The sequence below is a fragment of the Beta vulgaris genome, chromosome 3, assembly GCF_026745355.1.
Source record: "Beta vulgaris subsp. vulgaris cultivar EL10 chromosome 3, EL10.2, whole genome shotgun sequence".
NCBI lineage: Eukaryota > Viridiplantae > Streptophyta > Magnoliopsida > Caryophyllales > Amaranthaceae > Beta > Beta vulgaris.
In genome coordinates, this window is record NC_079204.1 from 46,762,207 (window position 1) to 46,779,284 (window position 17,078).

Here is a 17,078-nt window from a genome sequence, read left to right on the forward strand (position 1 = left end):
TATTATGTATCAAATGATTTATTATTTTTGATCCATTCACCTCCCATGCTACCATCATTGAACCACCAATTCATAATTTTTTTTTTAAAAATAGCAAGATCGAAACAATTGACCTTATGAAAACATAAGAATATAAACTAATGAAACAACATAGCCTAAATAGTACAACGTTTATTATACTTTCGGGTGTATCATGAGCATCATGGTACAACTAATTGCTCATTTGAAAAACCATAAATGAGCAGCAATTGCAAAATGGTAAAAGTTCTTGATGAGCAAATAAACAAAAATAGTGTGTATCATGCACATGACTGGCATTACTGGGGTCCACAGACTAATAACATATTACCTCCATTCCTTTTTAATAGTTACACTTTCACAAATTTTCCTTTGACTATCATTTGTGATTTATAGTTGATAGAAAATGTAGTCATATTGGGTCTTGTTTGATTGGTCTCCAATCTCCATATCTACTTTTAGAATATCGACTTTTTATATTTTTTACAAATACAAAATTAGAAATATAAAGACTCAAAAATAGTGCATCGGCATGCGTGAATTGAAAAGAAACGAAGGTAGTACTAGATAGATGTCCGTGATCGGCATCATCGGTTACCGAACTTGCCGGAAAATATGAGAGTTCAGTTCACTCATTTGGTGGTTCTTTTGTCGTAAAGATCTTTGCTGGTTTGTTGTCAAGGGGTAAAGGAGTGGGTTTTAACTTTTATCTAAAAAGCAATCAAGGATGAGGAGCTAGCTCATGTGGTAGAGCACTCCCCTTTGATCCTTAAGGTCAGGGGTTCGATCCTTACCCCCAGCATTATATTGGGGTATTTCTTTAGCATGCTTTCCTTGATAGGGCTTCTAAAAAGCAATCGGAACAATCACAACCGCTAATTGTGTAAACAATACACGTCTTCTAATCTCACGCAGAAACTCGACACTCCATTTTTATTTTTATTTTAGAAACTAGAGAGTATGGGCCCCATCTCATTACCACCAACAATAAAACGAACAAACATCTTTCCCACCCGATCTGTTTCCAAATAAACGCACAAATTCAGCCAATCCAATACGCATGGGTATGGCTCCTTCATCCTCCTACCTCTTCCTCTTCCTCTTCCTCTTGCTGTCAATCGCCGCAAATGCGAATGCGGTTGACAGCACAGATAGCAATATTAGTATCACCACAGACCCAAAACCAACACCATGGCCCGAGCAATTCCACTCATTGTTAATAATGAACAACACGAAAACCAATGAGGTACAAGTAGCCCATTTATGGTATGACTGGCCCAATCGCCGCAATATACACCTAATCCAATACCAACTAGGAAAGCTTCTTTACGACGTCGAATGGAGTAATGGCACCTCTTACTTCTACACTCTTCATCCTGACATCCCTGAGTGCCGTACGGCCCATCTTGAAGTCGGTATTCTTCGGCCCAATTGGCTTTATGGGGCCACTTATTTGGGCCAGCAACATGTTGATGGGTTTTTATGTAATGTTTGGACCAAGGCTGAGTTTATCTGGTATTACGAGGATGTTGTCACACGCAGGCCTGTTCATTGGGTTTTTTACACTGGTAAATATTATTAGGGATTATCTACTCCTTATTGTGCTAAAGTAATTTGACAATTATAAATGTTGTTACTTGTTAGGGTGTTGGTATTGTGATTAGAGCTGTTGTTGATGTTAATAAGTTTTCTGACTTGGAAAGGTTGTTCAGTTTAAGTGCTTTTATTTTGGTTTTGGAAAACATGTTAAGGTTATAGATTCCTTTATTGGAAATTCAAATAGCTCAGGCCTGTTCTCTCCGACATAAAATAGCTGAACTAAACTGAACTGAATAGTGATATGTGAGAGTGAAAGTATTGTCCAAAGCTGAATTCAGCTGAATTGAACTGAACTGAATTCAGCTGAATTGAACTGAACTGAATTCAGCTGAATTGAACTGAACGGAATTCAGCTGAATTGAACTGAACTGAATTGAACTGAACTGAAAATAAGCTGGGGAGAACATGCCCTTAGTGTAGGGAGCAGGTTATAGTACTAGTTGATGCATATCATGATGCCTCTCTATCTGTAAGAACCCTGAACACTTAACAGTCATCTTGTCCGGTTTAGCCATATTTATCAGTTGTTAAGACGACTTCTGAAATTATATATGTCTCTTAGTGGTCGTTTGGTTCAAGGTACGGAATGGAAACAAATAGAGGAGAGGGAAGGATAACAAATTGGGGGAGTCCATTACTGTCAAGTGTCAAGTAATGGTAATATATCGACGAGGGGTTGAACTAAACAAAAAGAAAAAGAATCTGTAATTGATTCCGTTTCTTGGATTACAAAAATCACGAACCAAACGTACTTTTTTTAGTCTGAAAGTAAATTAGAGACCGGTGAAAAGTGTATGTTTATTCATTCACACCCTTGGTTGGCAGGTTGACAGGTTTATTTTTCACATTCATTTCTTTCAAATTGGCTAGCTAGTTGGCTGCTTATATAATTGATAAAACAGTCACTTGTTGAAACTGAGCGTTCCCTTTATATTCCAGTCCACCCGTATTTACTTCTTTCGTTTCATTTTAATCTACGTACTTGGTACTTTGACACTATTGACATACTTCACCTTGACGGTCATTTGTGGTTTATGCAAAAGCAAAAACAGCAGTAGTACAAACTTTTTCGATATCAATTTGCTCTAATTATAGCTTCGCTAATTTGCAGGAAGAGCAGTAAATGTGATGACATTTGATGTGGGTGCAGTGTTGGAAGATTCCAAGTGGCAGGCTCCCATTTACTGCTTTGACAAGGACACTGTGGAGAGCCAAACTGTTGGACACCCGCAGGCAAGCCTGAGATCTTCCCTGCCACTGAGCTCTATGTGATCCTTTTCCTCACATTTCTTGTGGTGCTGCTTCTGCTTTCTCATCTGTATTCTCTGTTGTTTCACCTTCAAGACTTGTGTTTCTTGTAAATGCTTCTGAATTTACAATATATGCTTCTCGAATTCTGCTGGGTGATCTAATAAGCACCTGCTTGATTCTCTGTAATTTCTTTACTAAGGTGCTAAGCTTGCATATTGCTGCCTGTATGCTGAATCTGTTTTTTCATTTTCTGTTTTACGTTTATCATCAATAGTGGGGTGCTTAGAATATGAGAAAATGAAAGTTTTTAGCTTCCCTCATCTATAGGAGGAGAATACCCAAATTAGAAGATTACATGGAAGAAGAGGGAAGTTACTCCCACGGCTCGTTTGGTAGTCGTTAATAAATTGCGGTAATGGGAATGAATTTTAAGTGTAATTTTATTAGGGAAGCACCCTTCAAATCTCTATAGGGAAGCATTTTTTTCTCCATGGGTAAGCAATCTCACCCCTAAACTTGTGTTTTTGTCTCCAAGGGGAATCAATTTTCATTATCACTCATTAGTCATTACCACCTTACAAGGTGGTATTAGATGGGAATGAAAATTCAAGAAGGAAAGTGGACACTTTAGAATAAATTAGCATTACCATGGGAATGAACAATGATATTTTTCACAAATTTACACACAAATTCATTCCCATTACCACCATTTATGACAGTGATCAATAAACACAAACTTTTACAAGCACAATTACAATTTGAGAAAATGAAACAAGTCCCAGAATCACACATGAGTGCATGCTAAGCTTATTCTTTATAAAGAGATCAATGTTTGTAGGTTTCTTTATGAGCGAGATTCCACTCATTCATAGCTCACCTAAAGCCCACACATGACTATCCATCCATATATACGACAGGCAACCCATCTAAAATGCCCTGCCAAGAATTAGGATTTTCATTTTGCATCAATTAACAGTCTAGAAAATCTATCCACTACATAAAGCTTATGAAACAGAAGAATACCAATAACTTAACAATAAGCCAAATCTTCCACAAAAAAACCCTGGTAAAGAAGTTCAGTCCTCAGTTACACACATGAGAAATGACACATAACAAACTATTCACATGTTTGCTCAAATATTTGCGAACCAATCAACCAAAATCAGTAAAGTTTCAAACTTCACCCAATAAAAACAACACCAAAAAACTGAAATCAATAAGAATAAACACAGATCCGAAAAATCAAGAACCCTTAATAAAATCGGAAAATGAACAAAACCCAGATCACAAAAGTAGCATTGCAACCATGCCTCATCATAGAGAGGAGTATTTCAAGATCATTTAATTAAGCAAACATGCAAGCAGGAAAGTGGTGTAACAGAAGAATATTAATGCATAAAGCATGCCAACAAATCAAGGACATAGAAGCCTATTAATGCACTGCACTTGTCTAACCTCGCTTCCCCAATTTTCCAACAGGTAACCATACATATATATACATCAAAAAAGAAAAAAACAGAAAAGGGGCCAAGAAGATTCAAGAAAACAAAATGCAGATCAGACCCCATTGACAATAAAACATTATAGGTTAAGAATTACAACTGTCATAAGAAACCAAGAGATTAAAAGAGAAATAAACAGGTCAAGACTAAGTGTGGATTACCACCACCCCACCTTCTTCAGAAATGTTACTCTTACTTCTATACAAACATTGAATGATAATGGATATACAATATGCAACAAGTCAACAATACATTCCAAATTAAGATATTCTTGTTCCATTAACCATTGCAAATCATAATATCAAAGAATAGATATATGATTTTTTTCTACTAGTGAACACGAAAGTCATGGCACTATCACAAAGAATGGGACTATCCTGACTCCCTGAAGTTATACCTGGAAGCACTTTTCTGTTGTTCCTTTCACCAAGGAAAATACACTACACAGAGAACACGGAACTGATTAGAAATTGCTCATCTGGCCTTCTAAGAGTATCATGTGAGATTTCTTCCTTAGTCTTTTCTCATATTGCATAAGTTGTTTTTTCTTGCCACAGTAATGCTTCACAAACCCATCATCTCATTTTTATGGGTCAAGGGATTTTCTTGCTTTTGTTCATTCAGAAGCATTGCGGAAGTGAAGATGAGAACAACTTTCCGTAGCCACTCCTTCCTCATAAGGTGTATGTTGGCAAACTTGAAAGAGGTAGCTATCCAGGCAATGACATTGTGCTTGGGCAAAGGTGGGTTTTTGTAGACCAAACTCTATATCACATTCACATAATTGCCCTTATTCCCAAAATAATCTATAAGCTTTACGCAAGACGAGTTCCCCAATATCCTAAATAGATTAGAAGTCTTTTAGCCTGATAAACTGAACCACTTCAAGTTGTCAGTTTCTATCTAAGATTCAGAAGTTTCTTGCAGCTCCAAAAAGCAAGTTTCTTAGCCTGAAAGTCTGAATGCTGGCTCACTTCAGAGGAAACTTTTGAGAATTCTGCCAAAGCCTGATTATCTGAAGCTTTGGCAGAATATCTGTGCTTCACCTGCTGTATTTGAAAACGAGCAATATGTACTTTTGCAATAAATACAGAGCAAGTGGTGGCCAAGTGCAAAACCAGCAAAATTTCAAACTTCACCGAATAAAAACAACACCAAAGAACTGAAACCAATAAAAGCAAGCACAGATCCAAATAATCAAGACCAACTTAATAAAATCGGAAAATGAACAAAACCCAGATCACAGAAATAGCACTGCGCAGATGCCTCATCATAGAGAGGAGTGTAACAAGCCTCAAGGTAATTCAATTAAGCTAACATGCAAGCAGACAAGAGGTGTAACAGAAGAATATTAATGCATAAAGGGTAAAGCATGCCAAAAGACTATGCACTGCACTTGAGCTCACCTTGCTTCTGCAATTTTCCAACAGTTAACCATACATATATATACATAAAAAAAAAAAAAAAAAAAAAAAACAGAAAAGGCGCAAGAAATTTCAAGAAAACAAAATGCAGATCAGCCCCCCTTTTGCAATAAAACATTATAGGTCAAGAACTACAACTATTATAAGAAACCAAAAGATTAAAAGAGAAATAAACAGGCCAAGACTTAGTGTGAATTACCACCATTCACCTTCTTCAGAAAATGTCACTCTTACTCCTATACAAACATTGAATAATAAGGATATACAATATACAAATCATAATATCAATGAATAATAAAGCCAACAACACATTCCAAATTCAGATATTCTTCTTCCATCAACCATTGCAAATCATAATATCAATGAGTAGATAAGTTTTTTTTTCTACTAGTGAAAATGAAAGTTATCACACTAGCAAAAAGAATGGGACTTTCCTGAATTCCTGGCTCCCTGTCCCTGAAGTTTTTTCTGGAAACACTTATCTGTTGTTCCTCTCACCAAGGAAACACTCTACAAAGAGAACATGGAATTTGCATTTACCTTAGAAGCTGTACATCCAGCCCTCTAAGAGTATCATGTGAGATTTCTTTCCCTTGCATAGTCTTTTCTCAGATTGCATAAAATGATCTTTTGCCATAGTAATGCTTCACAAACCCATCATTTCATTTTATGGGACAAGGATTTTCTTGCTTTTGTACATACAGAAGCGCCGCAGAAGTGAAGATGAGAACCCTTTTCAGTAGTAACCCCTTCCGCATAAAGTGTATGCGGTCAAACTTGAAACAGGTAGCCATCCAGGCAATGAGATTATACTCGGGCGAAGGTGGCTTTGTGTAGACTAGACTCTTCCATATCACATTCAAATATTGGCCCTTACTCCAAAATTATTTTATAAGTTTTACGCAAGACGAGTTCCCTGATACCCTAAATAGTCTAGAAGTCTTTTAGCCTAATGAACTGAACCACTGCAAGTATCCAAGGTTCAGAAGTTTCTTGCAGCTCCAGAAAGCAAGTTGCTTAGCCTGACAGTGGCTTGCTTCACAGGAAATTGTGGAGAATTCTGCCACAGCCTGATTATCTGAAGCTTTGGCAGAATATCTGTGCTTGACCTGCTGTGCTTGAAAACGAGCACTATGTACTTTTGCATTAAATACAGAGCAAATGGTGGCAGAGTGTAAAACCAAGTATTAATTTTCGTTCTTTTGTTTAGTTGAGACTGGATATACTTTACATATGCAGTATACATATAGATAACTAAACTTGTAATTAGTTCACTGAGTTTAAACAAGGTTATCCTATATTTTTGGATGGAATGTCTATTCAAGTGCTTTTGGACCCCTTGAAGTGATGTTGGCATTCAAATGACAAACTATTGTATGCCATTATCTGATCTTTCCCCGCCCAATGGCCCTATATCTAAGCCACCAAGCATAAAGCTTAGTATGTTAGACTAGAGGATCTTTGCCTAATTAGTGGTACGGCTGTAGGCAATGCAAGCCAAACCCACACATTTTGTTACTCCTTTCTTTTGCCTAATTGCAATTGTTGCTCTATTGTTTCCTGTTGTAAGAGAAATTGAGTTGAACTCCATCTAGCTTCCAGTTGCTGGACTCAAATTGTTAAGTCATTTAGTGTATGGTATAAACAATTATATGAGTTTATTACTATTATCACATTAAGACTCAAGATGCGGTTGTTAAATAAGTCAGACATTGCTCAATTCTTGGTGTTTCTAAGATATAGAAACCTGAACAAACTCCTTCAAGTCTTAAAAAACAAGATTCAGGCGTGCAACAATGCAAGCTTCAACACTCTTTAGCAAATAAGTGAAAAAAAATCCAGTGGGAGCACCTATTGGATCATCCACCAGAAAGGGAGGAGCATTTACAAGTTTTATGATGTCTTGATGAAACTAAGATTAAAACAGACAACAAGAACTACATATTAACCAGTGACAGGGAAGGTCTCAGGACAGGTGCTGCAAGTGGGTGTTGAACCATTTTCTCTATCGCAGTCTCATCGTTGAAGCAATATATGGGGGCCTGCCACTTAGAATCCTCAAGCACTGCACCCAACTCGAAGGTCATCACATGCGACTCCATTCCTGTCAATCAGATAAACTGAGTTAGCTCTGACAGAAAAGTTCAGTTAAACTGAATAGGGCCTTGCAGCACAACTGCACAAGCTCATACTAAGCGGAAAAAGAGACGATTTTCATACCAGTATAGAACATCCAGTAGACTGGCCTTTGAGTTACCACATCCTCATAGTACCAAATGAAGTCTACCTTGGTCCAAACATTGCACAGAAACCCATCAATATAACGCTGACCCAAGTAGGTGGCACCTTCCAACCAACTGGGGCTCAGTATTCCAACCTCGAAATGCAGGGTTCGGCATTCAGGAACATCTGGATGAAGTGTGTAATAGTAGGACGTGCCATTGGTCCACTCAACGTCATACAAGAGCTTGCCTAGTTGGTTTCGGATCAGGTTCAGGTTGCGGCCATTGGGCCAATCATACCATAAATCTATCACCTGCATTGTATTGGTCTTGGAGTTATTCATCACTATCAGTGAATGAAATTGCTCAGGCCATGCCTTTGGTTTCGGCTCGCTCTCTTGCCTTTCACTTGTACTACTGCTTACTGGCATCAACACGACGGAGAAGATCAGCAGCAGCATTATTACACGCTTACCAACACCCATTTTATGTTCCAACAACATAGTAGTATTGTTGTAATACTTGTCTGCTACTGCAGTTTTGCTGAAGGAGGTAGAAGCCATACCTGTTGTGGTTTTTTTTTTTCCTATCTTCACTCTTTGAAGATAAGGGTGGCAGTTTTTCACCTTGTTTTTTTCATTTGTTGTTGAGGGAAACAATTTTCCACCTTTAAGTTTGGTGAATTTGGGGAAGTTGGGAAAGTTATAGTTTCGAGCCCAACAATTTTGTACGTGGCTAGTCCAATATAATACTGGGCTGTTGGGGTCTGAACTAAAAAAGGGTGGCCTAGTGAAATCACTGATAGCAAAAAAAAGCCAAATGTTTGTGGGGCTGGATCATTTGTGAATCAATCGTTATGAGCCTGTGCCTATGACAGTAACATCTCATAAACATTACTTTGCTTACTGAATAGCCTTGTCAAAAAATAATATTTCGTCGGTTCTAAAATAGGCAATAGTTGATTTTGAGTTCTTTTCAGGGAAATGTATCAAAATATCTTAACTACCCCTACATAAAAGAAGAAAATGGGGAAAGCATGGTTGAAGAGAGGATAAAGAAGGGTTAACATTGAAAGAGAGCTGAGGAACTTTTTTGGAGGTATAGATATGGATAATCCATGGCAGTTACTAAGCATAGCTCCAATTTACTAAATATGGCCCTCCAAATCCTCATCTTCATATTCTCTATAAAGAAAACTTCTCTTTGAAAAAATAATTCTCTCGTCTTCCTACCATACTTAGATAAACATGAATGGTAAGAGATTAATTGACGAAAATTTAATATGATCTTAAAAGGACGATGATTTTGACCAACATGAATTTGAATCGGATGTAAGTTACTTGTTTTTTTTTCCTGAAAATATTAATTGTACGCTCTATGTCCCATCATCCCACATTCACAACACTCTACCTTGTTACCCTCGCAATCCTTTCCAAGATGGTGGATGTGCACTTCTTACACCTACACACACGCTCAGGTCTGCGGTTTTTGATGTTATTGTTGCGGTTATTGTTATTGTGGTTGTTGTTAGGGTGCCCTATTGACGTTTCTTTGGGAGGTTTGGTTATTGTGGTTCCCATAGTGTTTCTTTTCAAATTTTGATTAGGGTTTGGCTTCTCTTTTCTCTTCTCACCTTGTTTTCATCCTTCCGCTCTTTTCCTTATTATTGTGCATATAAATGGACAACTTTGCCAAAAAACATGATCCAACAAGATAAAAGTATCTCCCCCCAATCTCCCTTGCAGGTCAAGGCGGAGCCCTAATTCAAAGCGTGAAGCCTTGGTTCCTCAGTAGGGGTAATTTCAGGAGCAAAACCTCATTAGTTCAATGAATTTTGCGATGATATTCCTCAACAGACAGGTCCCCTTGCTCCAACATCATGAAATCCCAAGCTTTTTGCTTTTTGAGGTAAGGTGGGTAGTACTTATCCTTTAAGGCTTTCTTAAAAGTTTCCCACCCGAAGTTATGCTGTTCGAGGAGTTTGTCCTTAGCTTGGGCCCATCAAAAGTGGGCATCCCCCTAGAGGTAATAGCTTGCTAAGGGCATGGTCTTGTTATCTGGACAGGTGAAGGTAAAGAAAAGCTTTTATCAAACTCTCCAATCCAATTTATATTAACTCTTCTGGCCCCCTTTCCCATTAGCATAATATCGGTGGGTTCCTACGAGCAACCTTTTCAGATAAGTCCCTATCCCGGCTATATTCTTGGGCTGGATTAGTTGTAATCTGTACTAAGTCACGAATTGATTGTTCGACATTCAGACAGGCCTCAGGCGTGCCAACCTGGCGAACCATTCTGCGTTGAAAAATGACACAATAGATGTTTCAGTGACACATACAGTCGTTTATTCACTTAACTATTATATACTTGCACGTTCATACAACACATCCTTATTACGACTAATCACTAAGTCTCTATTGACTTGCAATATAAACATCTCAAAATAAAAAGTTACATCAAATAATAAAAGGATCAAAATATTGCATTATTATTGAAAATGAAAAATCATTGTTTAAAAGAAAACATAATATGGATAGAATGAAAGAATATGATTAGGCATGCAAGCCTCACTAAAACTAAAATAATATCCTTAAGAAAGTAAGGACTATGATGGTGAGCTTCGTCATCTGAGTCAGAGTGTTGCTCCACGACAATAGGTTTTTCTATTCCTTCTTTCATGGGTTCTTCTTCTTCTATGGGCTCTTCCTCCTCTTCGAGATCGTTTTCCTCTTTGACAGACTCATTTCCATTAGGATCTTCCTCTTCCTTATTTTCTAAGTCAAGCAGAGGTGCAACATTATCTTCCCTAACCACTGCTATGAATGTCCTATTATCCCTTCATCATCGGAAATGTAGGTAATAGTTCTAAGGTTTGACCCTATTTGGTTATCCTCGGGTATAAACTCATCCTGAAAAGTCTGATGTCTTGTTCTTTTTCCAAGCTCTAGATGGCGTATGCGACTCGGTTTTAACTCTGGGGTTCTCGGACTTGAAATATACAACTTTAGTTCCCGAGTTTCTCCCACATGATAGGTTCCTCTAAGTGCAGGTGATGTGCTAGAGGGCGCCCAACTTCTTTTTCTCACGAATTCTCCATTCATTTTCGCAATATTTCAGGTCAGTGACAAAATGCCTTATATAGGAAGGTATTGGTTCTAGTATGCGTGTTTAATTTGACTGCATTAAAAACCCCATCTTCTGACCACATATCCCCATATCTATGGTGTATCAAAAGGTAGGTTTCCTCCTTAAGGACATACCGAAGCAAAAAGTTTATTCTCTCCAATTCACTCCTTAGTCTCGTATCCCCTTGTAAGGTCCTATATTCCATACCAACTTTCATCTTATAGGTCCAGATGTCCCAATATTTCGCTGTTCGGTGTTTCATCAAGTATTCCTTAGAACCTATATCGTAAACCATATGCGAATTGAAATAAAGAAAATATTTTAAGTTTTACAGAAGTAAAGTTTTTTAAATAATGCATTATATGTATGCATATATAAGAGGTAAAATGATTATTTTCAATTTTAGAACTCTCTAAATAAGTTCAAAAATATTTATAACATTTAATGGTTATTTCCTAAAATATTTGAAAGAAGGATTTAGATCAATACCTTTTTGAAACATTTTTGGAACAAATATACCAATTCGAAATTTTAGGGAATACATTATTTTTATTAAGATACTAGGATTATTATGCATAAATATCTAATGAGAGTATTCCCAGGAAAGAGGATGCAACACTTGACCAACTTAAATACCAAATCTTTCCTAGCCAAAATTTTCCCTTTAAATGTTCCACACAAGTACACCAATGTTCGAAATTAAAGTAATTGAGCAATTTCATTTTTTCTTTTACTTAGTGCTACTAGAAATACCACTACTTATGTATCTTCCGAATCTATTCATACTTCGAAGAGAACGAAGCCTTTTTTATATAGAGGTGGACACCTCAACCTAGTAGAGATCTTTTGGACAGGACTTCGGTTCTGCACCGAAGCAAATTCTTGCGGGCTAAGGTCCAAAGAGGACAATATCTACTACACTACTACAATAAGGGCAAATATAACTGTTAAATAAGGATTTACATCACACTTTTGAGGCGTTATCCAAGTCAGCGTAATGGAAAGTAGAGATAAAACCTGGTGAAAGTGTTATGTTTGAGTAAGAAAATATAACAATTATGTATAATAACTGTTATACCACTAGAAAACACCTTTTCCAAATAAACGTTAAGTTTGCTATGGCAAAGATAACACCTATCTTAAATGAGTGTTATCTTTATTAAAGCCAAACAAAACGCTTCTCTACCCAACTGTTGTGTTAGTTTTCCGAATATAACTGATTTTATGTATATCTTTGCCTTTTGTTTTTACAAAAAGAAAATGAAAAATTTTATTTGTATCTTTGCCTGCCAGACCCGAATCAATTGCTACATGTAAATAATAAGTTGTATTCCATGGATTAGATTTATGGCAACTTACATCAAAATTTGAAAAAAAAAAAAACAAAATGATCTAAGAGTAGATCAAATCATTACGATTACAACTTACATTAAAATTCAGGATAAAGAATAACAAAACTGATAAAACTAAAAGCACATCTTATTCATATTTTTCAATATCTCTTGCAATATCTTCTGTAAATCTTCTCAAGTTTCATGGCGATGCAAATTGGAATTGTCATATCTTGAGTAATCTTCATGGTCGAAGGTGGTGCGCCTTCATATCGGTTTATCACCTTCTCTCTCCTCCAATTTTTTTTCTTCATCTCACTTAATAAATCACCTGAAAATCTAGAATCAAACAATAAAAAAAAGGGGAAATTCATATTTCAAAATGAACAACCGACAAACCAAAGAAGATTATTATGAGAAATTGTGAAAATTCGTTATAAATTTCAGATTTTAATATGCTGGAGTTTCAAATCTGAGGCGAAACTGCAGCAGAGTGAGACACCTCTTGCTGGTTGCTTCAACTGAAGTTGCATCGTTTTCGAGTGGGATCGAGAACACCACCTCGCACAACCACTAACCCTCATCAAAACCATCAACTTGCATCACCAGTCAGCACAACCATCAACCCGCATAGTTAACACAACTACCAATATACCAACCCTCATAAAACCCCAAATTCACTCACCCACAACCACCGTTCACCGCATGAACCACCATAACTCCCCAAAAAAAGCAAATTCGTAGCAGGTAGGAAGTGGAGAGAGAGAATGTTTTTTTTCTTGATTTTTTAATTTTGATTAAAAAATAAAGTTAACCTAATCGTAGGTCACTTGATGGAGGAGCCCTAAATTGCAAGTTGGACAAAGTTGAGTAGCTACTTTATACTTAACTCGAGAATCCCTTAATAAAGTTGGGATGGAAAGAGAATCGGATAGAAGAGATTGAAAAACAAGGATGAAGTTGGGAGCGAATGAGAGTGGTATCAGAGTCAGGCCCCATTTAAGGTGTCCTGTAGTGCCTACGGGGACGCAGACTCCTTGAAGAAAGGGAGAAGGTGCCTAAGATCTTGGCTATCCCACTGATAAGTGCGTTTGAAACGTACTTTATGGACTCCTTTTAGCTCATTTTGATCCTCTTTCTCCCCTTTCTTCCCTCTTTCTTCTCCCTTTCCCCTTTTATTTCGTTCACTTGATCATACTTGATCATAATGACATTTTGCTAGATTTTTAGTCATTTTTGACCGAATTTCTAGTACATTTGCTTTCACCTTGTTTTGCCATGTTATTGATATAGGTGAAACTACTAAGATATGGCAATGATTTGTAAAGTTGGAAAAGGTAGCAATGAAAGTAAAGCACACATTAAGAATTGGTGCGCTTGCACCATTCCCCAAGTCCGCTTGCACAAAGGAGCACATTGCACAATAGAATCTTGAACAGAGTACTTTAAATGGACATAACTTTCAAACCACAAATCGGATGAAGGTAATTCCAGTTGAAGGTGAAGCAATAGTTTTGTTTTTAGTTTGAACTTATGCTTTATTCTAGTTTTTAGAGAGTACATTATTAGGGTTTATACTAGAGAGAAAGCACTAGAGTTTTATTGAGATTTGAGATCATTAATCATAGTTTGTGATTCCGTTAACGTTGAAGGTACTTTTTATTGAATTTAATTTGAAGTTTCAGTTTTTATTATATTTCATTCTCTTCGTGTTTGTTCTTGCTTTTAGTTACTTTTAGATCTTCATTCTCATATTCTTATAATTGTGATTTCTATTAGTTTAATTATCTTTTAATCATGTTTAGCCTTAGATTAGTCATAGATTTTATGTTTAATTGCTTAGAATCCATGATTAGTGAGTAGTTTCATATCTGGGGATAGGGTGAAAGTATGACTTAGGGTTTTAAATGTTTTGTTGATGAGATTGTGTTGTTCTAAAGAAAGTTATGCATTGATCATGGTGTTTTGAAACCTTAGGATAGATATTGATCACATTTATACTTTGGTATTTTGAATTCAAATATTCTTAAATCGAATTTTGAACTCTTTTATCATCCCCAAGAATCAACTTAATTTAATTTCTATGCCAAGATATTAGGTAAAAATTAAGGGGATCCTTTATTAGGGGTTTTCCGACTTTATCGAATCTCTTAATCAATTGACTAAAGACCAATAGAGAGAGGATTTAGTTGATTGATTAAGTGATTATTCTTGAGGACCATTCGAGAGAGGACTCGAGTATTTTAGAGGGAACTAAACCTTGCATAATCATCTCCGTACATCACAATCGCATTAGCATTCATTGTCCATTCTTATTCATACTAGTAACCTTAACTCTAGTGTCTTCCCATTTGATAAATTAACCCGTTATTTGCTAGTTTTAGCTTTTAACTAGTCATAGTTGTCACCAAATCTTTTCACACCCCCAAATACCCTTCAATTAGGTAATTTAGACTTGATAGACTTTGATTAATCCCATTTTCCCTGTGGATCGACCCTTGACTTGCCCTTACTATTTTCTTAGTAATTACTTGTTAGGATTTATAAATATTGTTTGGAAAGTGATTTTTGGTGTCTTAACGACACACTAAGAACCTCTTGTCACCCACATCGAAAGTTGAGGAGAACGAAGCCTTCTTTATATAGAGGTGGACACCTCAACCTAGTAGAGGCCTTTTGGGTAGGACATTGATTCTGCACTAAAGCAAATCCTTACCAGTTAGGGCCCAAAGAGGATAATATCTACTAGTGGGCTCCTGCATACCCAAGGGTGTTACAAACAATTTGACACAAGATTCCATGAGAATGATCTTTTAAAATAATCAAGTTAATGTTTCTTGGGTTCAAAATTTTCCAAATCTATCTATTTTATAGTTATGAATAACATTCCAATTCTTGAGAATCTGTTGATATAATTGAAGATTTTCCCTTGCTTAACTCTTGTCCCTAATAGTGCACAAACATCTATCTTTATCTTTATTAGGAAGGCTTTCACCTCCTTTTGTTGGAAGGGGTTCGTTACAAAAAAAAATCCAAAGTGTATTGCGTCTACGACAATGTGCATCTGAGCTTTGCCTTTACTAATAGGAACTATGATAGGCTCCACAACCCCTTCCTCCATAGAGAGTATCTCATAAGGATTAGCCATTTGAACCTGCCAAGAATCCTTGGCGATAAGGCTTCTCTAGGTAGTGTGCCCAACCACCTTTTTTATTAGCTATAAGAGATTTTATGGTCTTAAGATTCCCTTCAGGCTTCTTCGTGTGGGGTCACAATTATAACCGACCAGTTGGCATTTCTTACAAAAGATTGGTTTTATATATAGTCTTTTGTACAATCATTTTTCCAGTTGGGTCCTTCACATTACCTTGCTAAAAATAGTAATAGTTGGATCAAATTTAACTAGCATCTTAGCATATGAGATCCTGGTTTGATGTGCACTACATTTCATTGGCATACCTAGGGCCTAGGGGTCCTAATAATGCCACTACTTCTACTCAATGAGTCAAAACCCATCATTCAAAGGAAGGTTTGGAAGCTGAACCCATAAGGGGGTGAATATGAAGGTTTCATCATTATATTTGAAATCCATGGTCCAATCACCAATTCTTAACAATTGCATGATTGCTGGCAATGATATAAGGTCCAACATACAACACATCATTCGTATTCTCTGAAACTGAAATCTAATGATATATTCATTATGATAAAACGCTTCTACTTTTGAAGAACATTAGTTTCATTATCTCTCGATAAAAGTATTCAACTACGATGAACTACTAGGGGTATCACTGACAACATAAAAGAATAATCGCGTTTTCCATTTTTTAGTTTCAACATAAATACCTATTTTCTTTAAGCAATTAACAGGGTTTCTTTCTTTAATGGTGGGAGCAAGATAGTTAAGTTTCATACCTCAATTTGCCAAATGAGGTCGTTTAATTTGTCCTTAACCACTTTCAGCCTAGGTGTCTCCTTGAGCTCCAATGATGGATTAATTGTAACAACATCTACCGAAGAACTGTGTTGCATATATAACCCAGGCCTCAAACTGCTTCTTACCGTCGTATGCCCAATCAATGGGTTTGGTGAAACTCAACACGCCAAAACCACCATGATCTATCAGAAGATGCGGTGTTAAACTCTTCTGGGTAGATTGTGGAGTCAAACTCTTCTCATGCCTGCCTCACCAGGACTCCATTTAGTTGGATGTAAAATATAATATAACATGATTTTTTATGTAAAATATTTTACCATGGAAAATTCAATTGAAAAGCTAATTTTTCTTTGTTTGGTTCAATGTAAAAAAAGTTATGGAAAAGAGAAAGATAGAAGGAGAAGAGACATGATGGATAAAAGGAGAATAAAAGGTTGTTAAGGAAGAAGGAGGAAAATATGTTTTTCCTTGTGAAAGGAAAAATGATTTTCACCTAGAACTCTATTGATGAAAAACTTATTTTACATCCCTTACCAAACCAAATTACGGATAAAGAAAGAAAAAGAAAATAATTTTTCACCAGGTACCCCTGAGGTTTCATAATATTCACCTGATACCCTCGCATTTTCAACAATTGAGCTGGTGTCCCTAAGGTTTTGAAAAATCATC

The 17,078-nt window shown here is 36.6% G+C and overlaps 2 protein-coding genes and 1 non-coding gene across 3 annotated transcripts; 1 reads left to right on the top strand and 2 right to left on the bottom strand.

Annotated features, from left to right (window-relative positions):
- Nucleotides 1-936: 936 nt before the first annotated feature.
- On the top strand, nucleotides 937-3,114 carry LOC104906760 (hypothetical protein). Its single transcript, XM_010695560.4, has 2 exons — nucleotides 937-1,586; nucleotides 2,729-3,114. Exons 1-2 carry the CDS (start codon nucleotides 1,079-1,081, stop codon nucleotides 2,887-2,889), a joined length of 669 nt encoding a protein of 222 aa, XP_010693862.2. The 5' UTR covers nucleotides 937-1,078; the 3' UTR covers nucleotides 2,890-3,114.
- Nucleotides 3,115-3,694: 580 nt separating this feature from the next.
- LOC125496191 (small nucleolar RNA snoR103) lies at nucleotides 3,695-3,801 on the bottom strand. Its single transcript, XR_007272891.1, has one exon. It is a non-coding gene; the product is annotated as a small nucleolar RNA snoR103 (small nucleolar RNA).
- Nucleotides 3,802-7,583: 3,782 nt separating this feature from the next.
- On the bottom strand, nucleotides 7,584-8,739 carry LOC104906761 (hypothetical protein). Its single transcript, XM_010695561.4, has 2 exons — nucleotides 8,015-8,739; nucleotides 7,584-7,898 (listed from the first exon to the last, which is right to left on the bottom strand). Exons 1-2 carry the CDS (start codon nucleotides 8,577-8,579, stop codon nucleotides 7,732-7,734), a joined length of 732 nt encoding a protein of 243 aa, XP_010693863.2. The 5' UTR covers nucleotides 8,580-8,739; the 3' UTR covers nucleotides 7,584-7,731.
- Nucleotides 8,740-17,078: the final 8,339 nt, after the last annotated feature.